Genomic DNA, 19,388 nt, shown 5'->3' on the forward strand with positions numbered 1-19,388 from the left:
CTACTGCTGCTACTACTGCTACTGCTACTGCTACTGCTACTACTACTGCTACTGCTACTGCTACTGCTACTACTACTGCTACTACTACCTGTACTAACCCTCTGAAACCAGAAGGACCATATGTAAAGTGTGAAACTGTGGCAGATGGATGGATGGGTGGATAGCTAGCTAGCTAGCTAGCTAACTAGATAGATAGATTTGAAAAAAGTTGAATTTCGAAAAATTGTGGGACGTAGATCCTCTCGTTATCAGGGAAGTGTAAATCTTGGTTTTACTGTGTTAGATCTCTGAAAATCTGAAATTCTTGTTTTTTTTTTCAGCCTTGTATTTGAAATCTCCAAGTATTAAACAACAGCAGCAACAGCCAACACCATTTCCCCCCATCGCAGTTTGATGTTGGCAAAAATGACCATAAACGGTAAAAAAAATAATACAAATCACCGCTGGAGTTCAAAGCGTCTGTCGAGACACCTCTGAACACACCCAGTTTGTCAGTACCTGTCTTGGATGAGACGTAGCAGGTATTATGACTATTTGTTTTTCTTCAGTTTTAGAAGCATTGTGATAGTAAAACGTGCAGAGATATGGGGAAAAAAAACACAACAAACCTGAGAGGACTTCAATAACATTGTCTCAAGCATAACACATCAAATGATAGAGAAAAAATCAGGATAAAGTGTGTAGCTGTCAACACAATAGGCATGGTGGACACAGAAAATGAAATTTTGTGAGAAAATGGTAGATTAGGGAAATAAAGAGTGTCTGTGAATCTGCCACGGTCCATGTCACTGGCCCGGTCTCACAGGGAAGATGTTCCTAATCCAAGTATTTGCTGTTCCCAAAATGCCTGGGTTGCATATGAGTTGATAAATGAGGATGTAATTGAGGACATCCGCTGAGATTTACTTTTCATGTCTCTAATCTAATAGCGTTAAAGCAGATTATCCTAAACAATGTGGTCATTCATCAATAAGTTGGAATGCATCATATGCATGTGGCAGAACATGATTTGATATGTTGACATGTAGTCTCCATCCATCCATCCATTATCCAAGCTGCTTATCCCAGTTAGGGTTGCAGGGATGCTGGAGCCTATCCCAGCAGTCACTGGGCAACAGATGGGGACACATCCTGGACAGGCTACCAGTCCATCACAGGGCCAACAAACCCACACACACACACACACACACACACACACACACACACACACACACACACACACACACACACACCTAGGGACAATTTAGTACGGCCGATTCACCTGACCTATATGTCTTTGGACTGTGGGAGGAAACCAGAGAACCTGGAGAAAACCCACGCAGACACGGGGAGAACATGCAAACTCCACACAGAGGACGACATGGGACGACCCCCCAAAGTTGGACAACCCAGGGGCTCGAACCGCGGACCTTCTTGATGTGAGGCGATCGCGCTACCCACTGGACCACCGAGCTGCCCACATGTAGTCTTGTGTGGTCAAATATATGTATATACAATATTATCATAATGAAATGAATGGAGGGGTCATGTCTGGATCTGTGTGTCTAGTTGACATGCAGCATCATCATCATCGGTGGTCACTCGGGGTTGAGTATGACTGTCCTCCTCCTTCTAGGGCCTTGTGGGTCTCCTTGCAGGACGCCTGCGCTTGACAGATTTTGACGTGGTGTGGCTGATGCGCCTGCAGCCACCACACGGTCCTTGGCAGAGGGTGGCCAGAGTCCAACGGTATGGAGAACCAAGACGATTGGGGACCACCCTCTGTTGCAGCCTTCATCCACCTTCACTGCCATTGTGACCTGGAGACATCCTCCACTAGTTCCGCCGTTGAGGTCTTTGTTGGCTCACTCTTCGTCTGAAACCTCCCCCTTGACCTATCGGCCTTGGGTGACCCTACCAGGAGCCGAGCTCCGGACGGCATCGCTCTTGGGATCAATTGTACACGCAAGCTTCTCCACCACGGCAAGGTGGTGATCCATGCATATGACGGCACCCTGGCAATGAGCGTAGTGTAACGTGCATGGATAAGTAGACACGCTGGCCGCTGGTTCGCGGGTCTGACCCTTTAGTCGAGCGGTTAGCGATGCCTCCTGCGGTGCGGGCGACACGGGTTCGCTTCCCGGCCGCGGCAGCTCCTGTGGGTGCGTTGTCCCCCGAGTTCGCTGCAGTATTGTGGGAACTGCAAACACGTTTTATATGAACGTTTTGTGTTTGAGCCAAGTGATTTTTTTTCTTTGGTCTTGCTTGTCTATTAAGCAGGAATATTTAACCTCACTGGAACTAAAAAACACTGGACATTGTTTCATACCGAGCAGAGACCGGCATTATGCGCCTCAACCAGGGTTTTATCGTGGAACATGCTAGAAGCAACACGTACCATTTCCGGGGGGGGGGGGTTTAAACTAGCACACACGTGTTGTGGCCGCTGTGACGGCCGAGCGGAAGAAACCGCCGTTCTTGCATCCCGCTCGTGCTGTGGCTGGGAGGTTCGTCCCCCAGACCCGCTGTAACCGATCACAGCCAGAGCCTTCGGGGACTCGTCGTTCTCCAGCGCCCCCTCTGGCCCATCCGGGTGCCTGCAGCCAAGCGACCCAAAGCGTTCTCCCTACGCTTCCTTCGCGGCCTGAGGGTAATGCGATACATGCCAGGCTGGCTGCAGCGTGTAAAAGAGCGAGAGCAGCCCACACGAGTTTGAAGGAAGCCGGTGTTACGCCTATCTCCTCCCTGTGGAAACGTGAGCCGGGGGAGTTACTCGACAAGAGTTCCGGCCATGTGCCATTGGGTTACTCGGGTGGGATAAGGGGGGGAAACTAGAAAACAAAATGTGTTGCACCAAACAAGATACGCAGAATTGTTTAAAATAACACACGATTAATATTTGTTCAATTTCATTGAGTCAAAAAGTCATTTGTCTCAACAGGAGATACTCACGATACCCTCCAAACACGTCTCCCGACTCGCTCAACACCGATAAACAACAAAATGTTCAAATTCAGTTTTCTGCTAGAAAACATTGTTCAGTAACTTCGACGGGTCACCTCCCTTTAACTGTTTCTCCCAGCATTCCTGGACCAGCACGAGCAGGCCCCCACACCGCCCGGGGCCACCCGTCCCCCCCTCTCCTCGCTCCTGGAGGAGCCCCCCTTAAAACCCGCAGGAGCTGCAGAGACTCAGCAGATGGTGTGAGGAGGAAAACATGGCTCTGCTTCACGTCACCCTCTGTCTGAAACTCCTGCTGCTCACGTCTCTGCTGGCCTTCTCCCACTCAGGTAAACAACTGAAATATATATCCTGAAACCTTTACTCTGATGATTGGGTTGTTTAGCAGTTCATTCATTCCTTCGTTCATTCGTTTTGGGTGTTTGCAGAATTGGAGATCCAGGGAACTGCAGTCTGTTCTGCTGTTGCACTGTTGTGTATTCCTTAAATGTTATTAGAAATGCTTTTTCAATCATTTTCTGTTATTTCCTTCATTTGTTTAATTGTGAATAACATCTTCTGATCCGTTCATGATTGGCTAGGCTCTCAATAGTAATGTAACGGTAAAATCTTGGATATTATTTGAGTGATGAATTCCATAAAGTGACATTTCAGATGTTTTACTTTCACATGTTTTTCACTGTTAAGTTCTCTAGTTTCCCCCAAATGTTCACTGTCCCTGTCTTGCTGTGATGGATGAGCTTCAATATGACTGTTGTGAATCTGACCGATGTCCTATAAAGACACCGTGATTGATCAGAGACAGACAGACTGAGTGACAACAGTGAGGGAGAGACTACAGAGAGAAATATAGGTGGGGCAGAGAGACTACTGTGTGTGTGAGATACAGAGAGAGAGAGAAGTAGAGAGATACTACTGAGAGAGAGAGAGAGAGAGAGTCTACTTTGAAAGAAAGAGAAAGAGGCTACAATGAGAGCGCAAGGAGAGAGAGAGAGATAGGGACAGAGGGCGATAGAGAGGGAGATGGAGGGGGCAGTGAGACGGGGGGTGGGAAAGAGAGTTACAGAGAGACAGAGACTACAGTGAGAGCGAGACAACAATAAGAGACAGAGAGCAAGTGACTACAGTGATAGAGGGAGAGATAGAGAGCGGGGGGAGATAATTAGAGGGGGGCAGTGAGATGGGGGGTGGGAAAGAGAGTTATAGAGAGAGGGAGAGCGGTATAGAGAGAGAGAGGGAGAGGGGGCGAGCGAGAGGGGAGTTAAACTGGGACAGAAAGAGGTGATGAAGGGGCAGAGATCATGTGAGAGACGGAGGCGTTGAAATAGAACGAGAGAAAAGAGCTTCTTTTGAAAAACAGTGAAAAAGAGCAATGGAAGGAGGTGAAGAGAGTTCAGACTTGCTCCTGGGAAGGATTTTCACACCAGCGTGCCACATCTGACTCGGCCTCCGGTAGCCGCAACACTCCCATTAACACTCACTGTCTGTGTTTGTTCTCCCACAGCCACGGAACTCAAAACTCAGTGCAGCTTACCTGTGACAGTAAACAAAGTCTGTGGATGTGAATTTGGACACAAACACAAGCTCTGAATAGACCTGGAACATGTCCTGGTGGTCTCCCTGTGGTTCTTTAACCTGTTCCGTGAAAAACATTCCGGGAAGAATTTTGACCAAAAAGCCAAAACTACTCATACCAAAACCAAAAGGTTGGAAGTGCCACTGAGAACACAGTGGAAACTGGATTTATCCGTGCACATATCAATAAAATTAGCACAGTAGCATTAGCCTCAAGGCTAGCTAACAATCTTATGATGAGCTTATGAGCAGCTCACTCAACCTTTCAGCGTTCCAGTCAGTTTCCTTCAGTGGTGGATGTAGGAATCACAGTCTGTTTTGTTTCCCAACTTCTGCAAATTTCTAAATAGCCTGAGCTGGGTTTGATGTGCAGCTCATTCTGACATTCAGACATGACGTAAAGTTTATAGAAAACAACATAAAAAGTGAAATACAATACCGTAAAAAGCATCATTCAATGCAAAAAGGAGTGTTTATAACAGAAATAATATAAATATGTAAGGTTGAGTTATCTGTATATAAGAATGCTGGATATGGTGGCGTCCGGGTGGCGTGGCGGTCTGTTCTGTTTCCTACAAACGGGGATCAGCGGTTCGAATCCCCGTGTTACCTCCTGCTTGGTCGGGCGTCCCTACAGACACAATTGGCCGTGTCTGTGGGTGGGAAGCCAGATGTGGGTATGTGTCCTGGTCGCTGCACTAGCGCCTCCTCTGGTCAGTTGGGGCGTCTGCTCGGGGGGAAGGGGGAACTGGGGGGGATAGCGTGATCCTCCCACGTGCCACGTCCCCCTGGTGAAACTCCTCACAGTCAGGTAAAAGAAGCAGCTGGAGACTCCACATGTATCAGAGGAGGCATGTGGTAGTCTGCAGCCCTCCCCGGATCGGCAGAGGGGGTGGAGCAGCGATCGGGACGAGATAATTGGCCAAGTATACTTGGGGAGAAAGGGGGGGGGGTGAAATATGAGTTGGAGAAAGCCAAGGACGTCTTTGCATTTCTAAAGCCATAAAGCCATAACAATCAAATGTTTGTTGTTTTTACTTGATAAATGACTAAAACGATACCAAAATTATGATCAATCAGTTTTCCATTGATTGACTAATTGTATAATTGTTTCAGCTTCTGTGCCACAATTGAATATCTGTGTAAATGTGTGACACAACTGGTGTAAAACCGATATAAAGTCTCTCTCGTGGCCTCAGTTGGACAATAAATCACATAAGTCAGAGTCTTAACTGCTCCGTGCAACATTCACAACGTGATGACTGCATGTTGTCAGCAGTGCATCACAGAAAGTTAGTGTGTCATATCCTCTGACTGACACAATTACATCATATGTCTCTTAAATTAACCCAGCAGCTCCTACAGCGGTTGGCCTGCATTCTGTTATACTGCAGACCCGTCTCATATGTCTCTTATGCGGGGCCTTAACCGTGCACATAACATCGATTAGGACCTCTAACGCCGTTATGCACGGTGCGGGCCGCAGTAATCATCACTACATGACTAACACGCGTTTTATTGCATTACCACGATTTACTGTGTGTGTCGGTTCTCTGAGGGAAACAGCTGATGAAATGTTATGGCAGCAGTGTTTAATGTTGTGCCCTCTCCGTCCAACAGAGAGCACGCCAGGAAGCAAACTACACACACTGCTGAGGAGGCGAGATGGTTAGTATGGCTAATGAGAGGTATCATCATCATCATCATCATCATCATCATCATCATCATCATCATCATCCTCATTACAAGTACCGGTAGTGAAATCAGCTGCAGTAGTAACAGTATCAGGTATTGGCAGTGGTTGCAACAGAAGCAGTAATAACAATAGTTGCCGTAGGTACTGGCAGTAGTAAGATGATAGTTAACGTTTATTTTCCAGGATTAATAGAAAGAGCACTGATGTTCACACTGACACCTGTCCGTGTTTGATCATTAAATATAAATGTTGCCATATGATGAAACCAACGACCAGCTTCATATGCAAATATGTGTGTGACCACTGACTAGCGTTTCGATCGGGGACATTTGATTGTTGATGTTTACCGTAGACCAACACATACTGAGCGGTACCTAAGGCTTGACTCTCATCATCCGCTGCAGCACAACGTAGGAGTCAGCAGGACACCAAACCACCGAGCTGATAACTTCCCCACCAACACAGCGGCCAGGAAAGGGAGATATCCCCCATGAAACAGGCCCTGGTTAAGTGTGGTTATCCTACCTGGGTGTTTGTCGAAGACAGGACGACGCCCAGACAGTGCACCAGCCCACAGAAGAGAGAAGAAAGACAACAGCCGTTTAAGCATAAACCAGTGGTGAGTCCGTGTGTGGTGGGAGTGTCGGAAAAGCTGAAACGTGTATTTTCAAAACACCGCATCTCAGTTGCTTTCCAACCCCAAACACACTGCACCAGAAGTTGGTCCACCCCAAGGATCGGGTCCCCTGGCACAAACTGAACAATATACTAGAGTACGCCGTGCCAGGAGGATCGCCGTGACTTGGACAGTGGGGAAACTGAACAGAGGCTGGCCAAGAGGATGGCACCACACAGGAGAGCTACCACGTCAGGCCAGGACTCCACGGTCTACACCATCTACGGGCCAGGGGCCACTCTTTCAAGGATAGGGATGTGCACATCCTTGATAGGGAGGAACGATGGTTTGAACGGGGAGTCAAAGAGGCCGTCTATGTTGAGGGAACGACCATCCCTGAACCGGGGGGGGGGGGGGGCTAAGAGTAGATCTGTCACCTTCGTACAATGCTGTGATTGCAACCATTCCCCAATCCTCTGTGAATAGTACACGTGGACCATTATAACTCTACTTAATGGTCACAGCAGTTTGCATATGAAACTGGTCGTTGGTTTGGGTCGTTATGCCACTGTATCGTTTATAAGGGTGGGGACACCTGCAGTCAGCTGAGACTGAGGAGGTCACTTAGATGACGATGAAACGTCTCCGTCAGTAAACGTCGTGTCCAGATGAACTGGTTCAGCCTTCTTTAAGTTCCCATTTGATGTGTTGCACCAAAACTAGTTTTCCTCTGCAGTCCATTGGCAGTTCAGCTGTAAAAACAAACACATACACAATTTGCCCCAATACACAACAATGCACACAAATACAAAGACACATAACAGTAAGGCGTGTATGTATGTGTAGACATGCAACAGTGACGTCTCATTAATTTCACTCAATATCCTGTTTTTTTTCTGCAAAAGCGTCATGAAAGGGACCAAAACTGATGACGAACACAGGAAACTTGCTCTCTTCTTTTTGTTTTTGTCCTCAGTCCTCGTCCTTATACTTTATCGAAAACATCTTCATATCACCAGCGCCTGGGGAAAGATAGCACATTTTCTAAATGACTTTGCCAACTGACATTTTCACACTTGTGCGTCTCGTAACACGTTTTGGCGCCGGCTCTCTAATAACGTTAGACAAAGGCCCGAGTGGCGAGTGGCAGTCTGGAAATCTGAACTGACTGTCCTGATTAATGCAACACAACAGTTATCTGTATTTATACCGAGCGGCTGATGAAGCCTCCGGAAAGGTGGCGCAGATGGCCGTTCTCCTTCCTCTATATGGGCTGACCCGCCGGTTTCTCAACCTGAGGTTCTGGACCCCCAAAATGGACCAGAGATGGGGATTTAGGGGGGTCACAAGGCAATTTTTTTCACCCCATTTCGTCCAGCGACTTATGAAGTGAAGGTCTTAATTGGTGTTTATAATTTTATCATCCTATACATGGACACCTGCAGCAGGTCTCACCTGTGTCCTATTCTCACCTGTCTTGTCTGCTTAATGCCAATCTGTCTCACTCATCTGTCTCCCTGCTGCTCACCAGTCTAACCCCAGACCTGTTCAACCTGTCTGTCAATCTGACTTTGATCTGCATCACTGCTCTTTAGGCTCTCTCTTGTCTGGGTCTCCAGCTCTCACCTCTCTCTCTCTCTCTCTCTCTCTCAGTGAGCAGGGAGACGGGGCCTGAGGCGGTGGCTGTGGCCCCGGCGCAGGCAAAGGAGTTTCTGGGGTCTTTACGGAGGCCCAGGAGGAACATTTGGGACCGGAGCAGACCAGATGTGCAGCAGTGGATCATGCAGTTCATGCACATGGGCTACGATGAAGCGGTGGGTAACATGACATTATAGGCGTTAGAGGAATACTCACCACTTTCAACATTACCTCTCTCTGGGCGTCCAGATGGCATGGCGGTGTGGTCTGTTACCTACCAACACGGGGCTCGCTGGTTCGAATCCCCGTGTCACTTCTGGCTTGGCTGGGTATCCCTACAGACACAACTGTCCGTGTCTGCGGGTGGGAAGCCAGATGTGGATGTGTCCTGGCCGCTGCACTAGCGCCTCCTCTGGTCGGTCGGGGCACCTGTTCGGGGGGGGGGGCAGTGGGAATAGCGTGATCCTCCCACGTGCTACGTCCCCCTGGTGAAACTCCTCTCTGTCAGGTGAAAAGAAGCGGCTGGTGACTCCACATGTATGGGAGGAGGCCTGTGGTAGTCTGCAGCCCTCCCCGGATCGGCAGAGGGGGTGGAGCGGAGACGAGGACAGCTCGGAAGATTGGGGTAATGGGCCGAATACAATTGGGGAGGGGAAAAAAGGCGGGAGAACCCCCCCCCCAAAAAAAACCCCCCAAACACATGACCTGTCTCTGTATAATGTTGTAAGGATAACACTCCCTTGGCAGCTGTTACGCTGAGCAGGCTTCTGCTCCTCTGAACTGTGTCCTCCAGTGACGTCACTGAAAACGTACTTCCTGGTTTGCTGTACAGGCTGCTTTGTATACGAAAATAGGAATAACAACGTCCGTATAATGTAGTGGGGATGTCTGCATTTTCTCTAATCAACAATGAACGAATGCGACAGAGGAAACCGGCGTCGGCCTCAGTCTGATCTCCGGGGCTTTAAGGCCACGTCAGCTTCCTTAATCTGGACGTTAGAAACACAATGTGCTTTACAACACAGGAGGCATCAAATCAGAGAGTGTAAACCTGACGAGAGTGCAAACAGAGGCAGTGAGATTAGAAATGTAATAAAACCTTGAAAGAATGAGCCAGACACAGTGAAATGTTAACAAATAAAAGCTGATTTTAGACGTTTCACGACCTCGGGCTTTGAGCTGCAGCGGCTGCAGCTCAAGGTCTGTTGGCCGTGTTGTTTTGAAAAGGTCTGAAGATGTAAAGGTTCAAAACCGTGATGTTAAGTGTCAGTCATGTTGAGTAACGGCTGCGGTGTTGGGAAACTCTCCCCTCAGAGTCCCTGAAGGCCCCTTGCAGAGTTCCACATCAGGAACCGTATTCACAAACGTTGTGAGGATGCGCCCAGGGAGCGTAATAGCCTGATAACTGCTAGCGGGCCAGGAGCCCCGGCTTCAGGGGGATTTAGGAGAATTCTCAGTGCAACTCTGAGCAACGAAGGGACAGAAACTTGTACCTTAGTGAGGAGGTGTGGATGACCCCGTTGCCTGGTACGACGCATTCTTATAGAAGGCGTGATTTTGGCGGCATGGCGGCCCAGTGGTGAGCGCTGTTGCCTCGCAGCAATGTGTGGAGTTTGCATGTTCTCCCCGTGTCTGCGTGGGGTTTCCTCCGGGTGCTCCGGTTTCCTCCCACCATCAAAAAGAGGTGCATGTTGGGGTTAATACCCCTGCCAATGCCCCTGAGCAAGGCAATGGAAAGAAGAACTGGAGTTGGTTCACAGGCACCGCAGCTGCCCACTGCTGCTATACAATAGGATGGGATGAATGCAGAGAACAAGTTTCGCTGTAACCCGGACACTGACAAAAAGAAAGTGGTTTTCTTCTTTCTGATTGGTTGACCAAAAACAAACAAACAAACAAAAAAAGAAGAAATAAAAGGCAGCAGAGTTTGCATGTTCTCCCCGTGTCTGTGTGGGTTTCCTCCGGGGGCTCCGGTTTCCTCCCACAGTCCAAAGACCTGTAGGTCAGGTGGATCAGCCGTACTAAATTGTCTCTAGGTGTGTGTGTGTGTGTGTGTGTGTGTGTGTGTGTGTGTGTGTGTGTGTGTGTGTGTGACGGCCTGGCGGCCTGTCCAGGGTGTCTCTCCCCGCCTGCCGCCTAATGACTGCTGGGATAGGCTCCAGTATCCCCGCGACCCTGAAAGCAGGATAATTGGTTCAGATAATGGATGGTTGGACATAAAAATGCACTCCAAGTGATAATAGACATAGGTACAATGGGCAGTGAAACAATAGGCCCAATCATAGAATGTAGTCTCTATTAAGATATGGTGAAATTATGAATACTAATTTACATAATGAACATCTCTGTTGAATAGGTTGTAAGCCATACTTTGAAAAAGTGTTATTTACCATGCTGGTAATGTTCGTACGTAATCTATTTGATATTAACGGGGGGAAATCGCTCAGCTTTCATCAGTTTCTGTGATTGCAGGCCAGTCTACGTAGATAAGTAGCGGCGTTGGTTGGCATGTAAATCCACCGTAAACCAGCGAACAGGCAAACGGCCATGGAAGCAAGTGAAAGAACCAGAAAACCCAACTGGAGGGAGGAACGATGTTTGCGATTAGCTCAATCAGTTGCCGAGCGTAAAACCATTTTGAGAGGAAAACACAGCCCCGTCGTGACAGCGCAGGCCAGGCGGCGGGCGTGGGAGAAGATAGTGCAGCAGATTAAGGCCTCCTTCCCTCTGGTGATGTGAACCAGGGAGGAGGGCGGAAAGCAATGGGACGTGTTGCAGTCTCAAGCCAGAGGAGAGATTACAAGACACAAACGGGATCCCTCATGCACAGGTGAGTGCTCTACCACTTACTTCCAACTGCTGGCAAAGGTTAAGCTTAAACACAGAGTTATATGTGGCCATACACTGGGTTGTTTGTAGGGGGTGCAGCACCTGCCAAACAGCAGCAGAGACGGTGTTTAATGGCGTCAGAAGTAAGCGTCGCCGGGCTGAAGGAAGGCACAGACAGTTGTGATTCAGGTGATGGAAATGCGAAGAAGGTTTTCATAAACCGATAGGAAGGTAAACAGAATATCAAGAACAACTGGTGTGACAGAGGACGATGCAGAGGACAGGAAGAGATAGAAACGGTGATCTGCTGTGGTGACCCCTAATGGGAGCCGCCAAAAGCAGTAGTAGTAGTAGTAGTAGTAGTAGTAGTAGTAGTATGCAGATTGACAAGACCATACCGGATCGGTCAAAGCCCAGGTTAACAATGATTGCCATTGGTGCTGTGCCCTCACAGGGTACCGATGGAAACTATAAAATCTGCTGCGGCAATTCCTGAGAAGCGGGATAAACTGAAAGAAATGTATATGTATATGTATATGTATGTGTATATGTATATATATGTATATATATATATATATGCCATTTCTCGTCTTGCTGTTGTATAGCTACAAGCTCTTGGCCATGGTATTCCATGAAACAAAATAAAAATAAAAACGAAACCATAAACTAAGTGTTTTTCCCATTTTCTGCAGCATGGAGCCATCAGGGGAACCGGGGCCTTCAGCGTCGCAGGTGTGCCGCTCTCGGCCTGAAGAGTCTCTATTAAGCCCCCCTGCTGCTCCAGCGCCATCCCTGCCGGAGAGAAAATTGGAGATTGCCATGGACGTCCACAGACGGCACAGAAGAGTCTTATGTTTGCAGGAGGAGTACTGCAAACTAAAAATTGAGCTTCTAAAAAATAAATTACATGACAAATATGAACTATGTATTCATGTGTCTTTATAACAACATGCTCTCTAATGTACGCCTAGGAAAACTGCATGGCATGTTGGTTCAGCACAGCCACCAGTTTTTATATTACATTGTCTGTAACTTGACTCAAATGTAAATTTAGAAATTGGGCCGTGTGAAGAAGCCCACTCTGGGACAACTTCCTCCCCCGTGGAGGGTGACTCTCTGCATTATCATCCTCGTCTTCATCACCGTCACCGTGACCGTCCTGAGGAGTTTCTGGGATTTGTCTGGCTTTGCAGATGTTGTGAAGTACCTCACAGGCTGTAATGACTTCACATGCGTCAGAGGAACCTCTTCATGTAAGAAATGAAACCGCCTCTTCAGTTGGCCAGTACCCCGCTCAACTACTGTCCACGTTCTCTTATGGGCCCGGTACAATGAATCAGCACAATCTAATTCAAAGCAACTAAAAATAATGTGAGTAATTTTCAATACATGACAGTGTAGGCTATTGTAGGAAAATATTTAAACTACTAGGATACTCCAACACATTTGTTGCTCTTTAAATTTCATTTCCATGTGTAATAACTACGCTGTTTAGGCCACCTGTTGTAATTTAGCTGTGGACTCCGGTCTGGATGGAGGTTAAGGTGTAAGGAGCCATGGTTTGCATGGACAGCCACTGTCCCCTGACAAGTGGCAACTGGCAGCCACATATCCCGTCTCATCTCATCTCATCATCAGCCGCTTCTCCGGGGTCGGGTCACGGTGGCATGAAGCTAAGTAGAGGACTCCAGACGTCCCTCTCCCCAGCAACGCCCTTCAGCTCCTCCTGGGGGATCCCAAGGCGTTCCCAGGCCAGATTGGACGTGTAGTCCCTCCAGTGAGTTCTGGGTCTACCCCGGGGTCTCCTCCCAGTTGGACGTGCCCCGAAAACCTCCAAAGGAAGGCGCCCAGGAGGCATGCTGATCAGATACTCGAACCACCTCAGCTGGTTCCTTTCGATGTGAAGGAGCAGCGGCTCTACTCCGAGCTCCCTCTGGATGTCCAAGCTCCTCACCCTTCCTCTAAGGCTGGGCCCAGACACCCTACGGAGGAAACTCGTTTCAGCCGCTTGTATCCGCGGTCTCACCCTTTCAGTCACTACCCAAAGCTCGTGACCATAGGTGAGGGTTGGAACCAAGACTGACTGGTAAACTGAGAGTTTGGCCTCCCGGCTCAGCTCCCTCTTCACCACAGCGGTCCGGTACAACGTCCACATTACTGCTGATGCTGCGCCAATCCACCTGTCAATCTCTCTGTCACATAATGTCCTTCAAAAAGCCGTCTCAGGCCTCTCTCAGACAGTATCCTGGCATCATGTGTTGAGTCTGGCCATTTTGCGACAAAGTCCAACATCTTGTAGTCCGCACTCAAAACAATTTGAGCATTGATGCTGCGGTACCGCTTTCTGTTGACGAAATGTCTTCATTTTCTGATGGTGCGATAGTGGGGATGTACGTCCCATCGATTACACCAGCAACACCGGGGAAGCCCGCTATGTCCATGAATGCTCTTCTGTGAGCCTGCTAGGTGCGGACGTCCAGTGGAAATGAAATGAACTGCTTGACAACGGCCCTGTGACGGACTGGCGGCCTGTCCAGGGTGTCTCCCCGCCTGCAACCCAGTGGCTGCTGGGGCAGGCTCCAGCTTCCCTGCGACCCCGAGAAAGGATAAGCAGTTTGGATAATGATGGATGGATGCTTGACAGTGTGAGACCGTGAAAGTGCTGTAATTGTTTATGTGATCACTCTGATGGTGGAAGGTTGCAACAGACCCAAGTCATCACTGCACACATGGGGCGACACAGTGGCCCCGCTGTCACCTCACAGTAGGAAGGACCTGAATTCGAACCCCGGGGTTGTCCAACCTTGGGGGTCCTCCCGGGTCGTCCTCTGCGTGGCGTTTGCACGTTCTCCCCGTGTCTGTGGTGGGTTTTCTCCGGGTGCTCGGGTTTCCTCCACCGTCAAAAAGACATGCATGTTGGGGTTAATACCCCTGTCTGTGCCCCTGACCGAGGCACGGCAAGACGAGCTGGAGTTGGTCCCCGGGCGCTGCACGGCTGCTGCCCTCTGCTCCTATCCGAGCTACACAGCTAGGACGGCTTAAATGCAGAGCATGATTTTCCCCCGTGGGGATTAATAAAGTATATCAAAATCAAATCAAATCACTGCTGCACTGTTGCATTTTTCCAGCTGCCATATACGATGTTAGTGTCGTGTTCGTCTCTGGCATCGTAGTGTTATCGCATCGGGTGGAAGATGTGAGCATATCTCCAATGAGATCGACCACGAATATTATCCCTGCACAATCTGATCTGCAGCATTTCATCAACTCACCACCATTTGGAGAATATTTCTCCTCCCCCTTTGTCTTTTCACCGTTTTCTCCTTTGCTTAAGAAACTCTTAAGCCTGTGAAGGTCCTCCTCCCCGCTCCTGTCTTTGCCAGGATCTGGTCTTAACTGGGAGGGCAAATTCTCAGAAGACGTCGTAATTCTTCGGAGAATCTTCGAAGAATTTCATCAATACCAGCAACTCTTGGTTTGAGGAAGCTTTATGGATACAGACCCTGATCTTTGCAGCTTTCCATGCAGGGATCTCTGGCAACTACAGGTGTTTGCATTCATAAGACGTCACACGAGTCAGCGTGACAGTTTACGTCCGAGGCCTGGGCCTGGCGCTCAGATGGAAATGGGTTAGTTAACTGAGCGCATGCGGTTTTGATTGAACCCTCTCTCACTTCCCTGCGAGGATGGTTTGGATTGTTTTGAGCTCCCCCCCCCCCGAGTTTCAGATCTTTCCAACGTTTGAATGCTTTCTGATAGAATGCTGCCAGAAATCCCAGCATGCAAAGCTGGAAAGGTCAGATCTTAATCTCTGCGAGGGGTGCAAAGTCAAGATCAGGTCAGCAGTAACCAGCAGCATGCTATCACCTGGAAAAAGCTGTCTAAATCCTCTACCTGTGTGTGTGTGTGTGTGTTTTACAGGCAAGTGGCAGACCTAATTAACCCCTCTCTTCTTCTATGAGTACATCCTCTCTCTGCCTTGAAGGTCGCCGCCCGTATAGTCTTTGATTTCCTCATTGCCGACAGAGAGGCCTCTGTTCAAGTCAAGGTCACCCGCTTCCGTCATCAAAAAGATGTGAGCCTCCTCTCACCGTGAGAAATGAACTGAAATTGGACTTGTTTTTGTAGCTGTCTTTTGTCTTTATGCGTTTGTAAAACACAGAAATCAAACAGAAGAGCACACTGCGAGTGTGCATTTGTCTGTTACTGTGGCCACCTGTAGCCTCCCAGACAGCAAAGCTGCTGTGGCCCGGACCCGTCCCGTCCTGTCCCGTCCCACACTGACACTTTCATCCAGCTCACATACCGCGTGGGATGATGGACACTTGGGCGGTCCGCTCCTGTTTGCCAGATCCGGGCCAGAACCAAGCCATAGCAATGCCGTATGTGCCACATATTTGCCAAAGGTGGCCCATATTTGCTTTGTGATATTTGGGCCCTTTTCAGCATTTACCACACGGGCCACTTCAGGGTCCCATCCAGATTACATGTTGCCGAGAGCACCGCAGCTTTGCCAAAAAAGGACCCAATTTGATTTGGCATATTTGGGCCATATTTGCTATTATACATGTGGGCCACTTCAGGATCACATCCCTTTTGTCAGGGCCTGAAGAAGGCCATCAGTGCCGCATCGTTGCCTGAAGTGGCCCACATCCGGATGCCATCTGAGTTGCTTACTACGGGACCTGTCAGCCTAAAATTCTTCATGCACAATTATGACTATGTGATTAAGAACCTCTCATGGTTGTGGTAATTCAAAACCTTCAAAAAACGTTTCTTCTCGCTACTGCTGCTCCCTCTCTCCAGCCACTCTCTGGCTCGCTCGACCAAGGCTGCTCCGTGTCGCGGCCTGATCTGAGTAATCTGCAGATGTGAGTCACGTATGCGCACAGTTGACTTAGATCGGACAGCAAAAGTGTAAGAGTCTTGAAATTAAGCTTGTGTCTAGATGGTAACCCCAGATTTGCAAAACTCTCGCACACTCTCACACATGCGCGTGGTAGGTCACACGTTAGGTCAAGGTTAGGGGGAAGTTGGAGTTGAGGTTAAGTGAAGTTAAGGTTAGGTTAAAAATCCTGCGAGAGTTTTGCAAATCTAGGGTTACCGTCAGTAGATCATTCACTGCTTATCGCAGCACGGGAGAACCGGAGGAATGCTGGATTAACCAAAAAGAATAACCTCTGTCTTTATTTTCATAATACAATAAAGCTGGATAAACCATTTACGCTCATGCACGCGTGACTCATATCTACGGTTGACTCAGATCGGGCAGAGACATGATCAAGCGATTCAAGGAATTTTGGTAATCCAAAAAATGCATAAGTTATAACAACAACAACTTAGTTTTGTATAGTGCCTTTCAAGGAACCCAAGGACGATTTACACTAGACAAGAACAAAAAAACCCCAAACAAACAAACAAAAAAGGATAAAGGAACAACTTCCTCTAAGTTGTAGTCAAAACAGGAAGTGTTGCATATTCTTGTCGCTACCCAATCTGAGTCAACAGTAGATGTGAGTCGTAGAGTGCGAGCGTAAGCGGCTTAGCCAGCTTTATTATATGTGAAAATAAAGACAGAGTTAGACCACAGTGATCACATAGCGAACCTTTCCTTCTTGGAAAGTGGGAGTTCATATTAGACCTGGTCGCTTTCGTGCAAGGGACCATCTAGGAGGCTGCACATCTGCAGCCTGGCAGGCAAAACCTTTCATTAGCTAGATTTTTCGTTAGCTTGAGCGCCACATATTAAAAACATTTTTCCCATCTTTCCCATTCAGTCGACTTGGCCGCTGTGCAAAAGTCTTATAATGGCAGGAAAAACACTGGTTTGTCCATCCGTGTGTGTGTGTGTGTGTGTGTGTGTGTGTGTGTGTGTGTGTGTGTGTGTGTGTGTGTGTGTGTGTGTGTGTATCTGTCCGCTGATGATCTCCCAAACTACTGGGCCTGTCGGCCTCATAACTTTTATGACTGTATGATCAAGGGCCTCTCATGGTTGTAGTGATTCAAAACGTTTGAGTAACCTGTTTATACTGCAACTGAGTGCCAACTCCTCAGGTGGTTTGTCACCCAAGTCCGAGCGCCAGAGAAGAGGAGATACGCAGGTCACGCCTCCAAATTTCCCTTCTCCCAGCTGGCAAAGAAGGAGTGGTTTGTTGCCAAGTCCCAACACTGGAGAAGAGGCGACACGCCTGGCGGGGATCTGCACTCTACTGAGTGCACTCTTCTAGTTGCTTCTGTTTGTGTGTGTGTGTGTGTGTGTGTGTGTGTGTGCGCCATCAGTAGGAGTGGTGACAGCTTAACGAGGTTCTCCTGCATGATTGCACTAATGGCCGGCATGGCTGCCACCTGCGTCCGGCCACGCTCAGCTGCGCCTCACCGCCCGCCTGTCAGCTCTGCCTTCCAGCGACAACCTCGAGACCTCTTCATCGCCCCACATCATTTGTGTAAAAACAGCCAACTGCCCGAGTGGTCTAACATCTATGGTGGCTACAGCAGCTGGACTCTGAGCCAACCTCCACAAAACCCATAAATACATTAAGCTCCATGGAGGTCATTTGACCTCCATGGTGGACCTCGTGGTGTACCATAACGGCCCTGACAATATTTTGTTGGCATCCAAAAAAAAAAATCACTGTATTCAGGAGTTAATTGTTGGCACAGTGCATGCCTGTATGAGACATTTAAAAAAAACTTTACACATAGAACAAGAAGCTATTTTGGATTTAATGTGGGGAAGACACACCTTCCCGTAGAGTTGATGATGGAGGCGGTTTGCATCTTCAGATGAAGGAAAATGTCAAGAAGCCAGTCTCTTTCTTTAATGCGGAGAGAGGAGAAAGAACTTCCCATGCAAGAGAAGTTGGGAAGTTGTAAAACTCCCAGAGAGAGAGAGATGGCTGCCTTCAGGGAATATTTGGAAAATGCACTTCTCAGAAAAAATGTAAGTCTATCCCCACCAACTTCATGACCAAAACCTCCTCCGCCCTGTTTACGCAGATAGAGTCTCCAGTTTCATGTTGTAGTGTTTGCTCACTGAGGGGTCTTATTTTGGGGGGGGTCTCAGGAATGTTTTCAGGCCACAAATGACAAACTGATGACACTTGACCACTGCTTGTTTCTTGCTTCCTGTTTTGTTTCTCCCATCACGAGTCGTTCTGGGTCAAATTCAGAAAGGAGAAGTCGATCAGAGTTGGGGGGGTGGGGGGTCATCGTACCTAAAAAGACAGTGACTTCACCATGCGAAGCTCACAGCATTGTGCTGGTCAGTGGTTTGAGCGTGGAGCTGACACTCACTTTGCCTGCATTTACGTTTCCTTTGCGGCTCACTTGGTGACATAACAACACCGTCGGTGTCAGGATTTCCTTCCCATCCGGGCGACAGAGTTTTGTCAGTCTGAATCTTGTTGTACCATACTGCATAACTACACTGGGTCTCTGTCTTTGCAGAGACTGGAGACAGATCTGTCGTACTGGATGGACCATTCGCGCTCCAGCGATCAAGGCAGACAACATCATTATGATGAGAACGCTCCCATCGGCCCCCAGGACCCCAGTTCCTACCGGCATGGCGCCAACGTCAATTATGACTACTATTAACTTGGCCGCAGGATGACCTGAAATACATGTCTGACTCTGATTTGACCGTGTTTCATTGTAGAGCTTTAGAAACTGCATTAATATGTATAGGAAATAAAACTTGTGTCCTAATTTACACCTGCAGGAGATGTCATGTATCTGTGGCTGCTGTGGTCCTTGGGGTGTACAGTTTTGGACATTCCATTTAAAAAGAAATTATACTTTGTCTTTTTAGAGCACACTTAAGTACACTATTCTTATTAATGTATACTTGAGCATAAAATATATAAAGGATAATAAAATCATAAATAAATAATGGAAATATAAAAAAATTAAGAATTAAATACTTAAAGAATATTAAGTACAAAAAATATCTCTACATCTCATTTTAAATACAAATATCAGCCTATATTACTGTTCTTAACTTTTATCAAAAGTATAAAGTATTCAACACTAAAAGTATGAGCGAAGTTTAAGTATTCTCAAGTTCACCTTTTGCAAGTACAACAAAGGTGAAAT

At 47.9% G+C, this 19,388-nt stretch overlaps 1 protein-coding gene across 1 annotated transcript; it reads left to right on the plus strand.

The window, feature by feature from the left end:
- The first annotated feature begins 3,196 nt into the window (after nucleotides 1-3,196).
- Nucleotides 3,197-18,890, plus strand: ecrg4b (ECRG4 augurin precursor b). Its single transcript, XM_056301581.1, has 3 exons — nucleotides 3,197-3,269; nucleotides 8,481-8,641; nucleotides 18,741-18,890. Exons 1-3 carry the CDS (start codon nucleotides 3,197-3,199, stop codon nucleotides 18,888-18,890), a joined length of 384 nt encoding a protein of 127 aa, XP_056157556.1.
- The last annotated feature ends 498 nt before the right edge of the window (nucleotides 18,891-19,388 follow it).

This window comes from Lampris incognitus, chromosome 21 (genome assembly GCF_029633865.1).
Source record: "Lampris incognitus isolate fLamInc1 chromosome 21, fLamInc1.hap2, whole genome shotgun sequence".
NCBI classification, from domain to species: Eukaryota; Metazoa; Chordata; class Actinopteri; order Lampriformes; family Lampridae; genus Lampris; species Lampris incognitus.

Excerpts from the sequence above, each read along its gene's own strand:
- ecrg4b (XM_056301581.1), top strand. The coding sequence starts at position 3,197 with ATGGCTCTGCTTCACGTCACCCTCTGTCTGAAACTCCTGCTGCTCACG. Across the intron at positions 3,270-8,480 it reads GCTGGCCTTCTCCCACTCAG|TGAGCAGGGAGACGGGGCCT; the intron begins GTAAACAACTGA and ends TCTCTCTCTCAG. Across the intron at positions 8,642-18,740 it reads ACATGGGCTACGATGAAGCG|AGACTGGAGACAGATCTGTC; the intron begins GTGGGTAACATG and ends CTGTCTTTGCAG.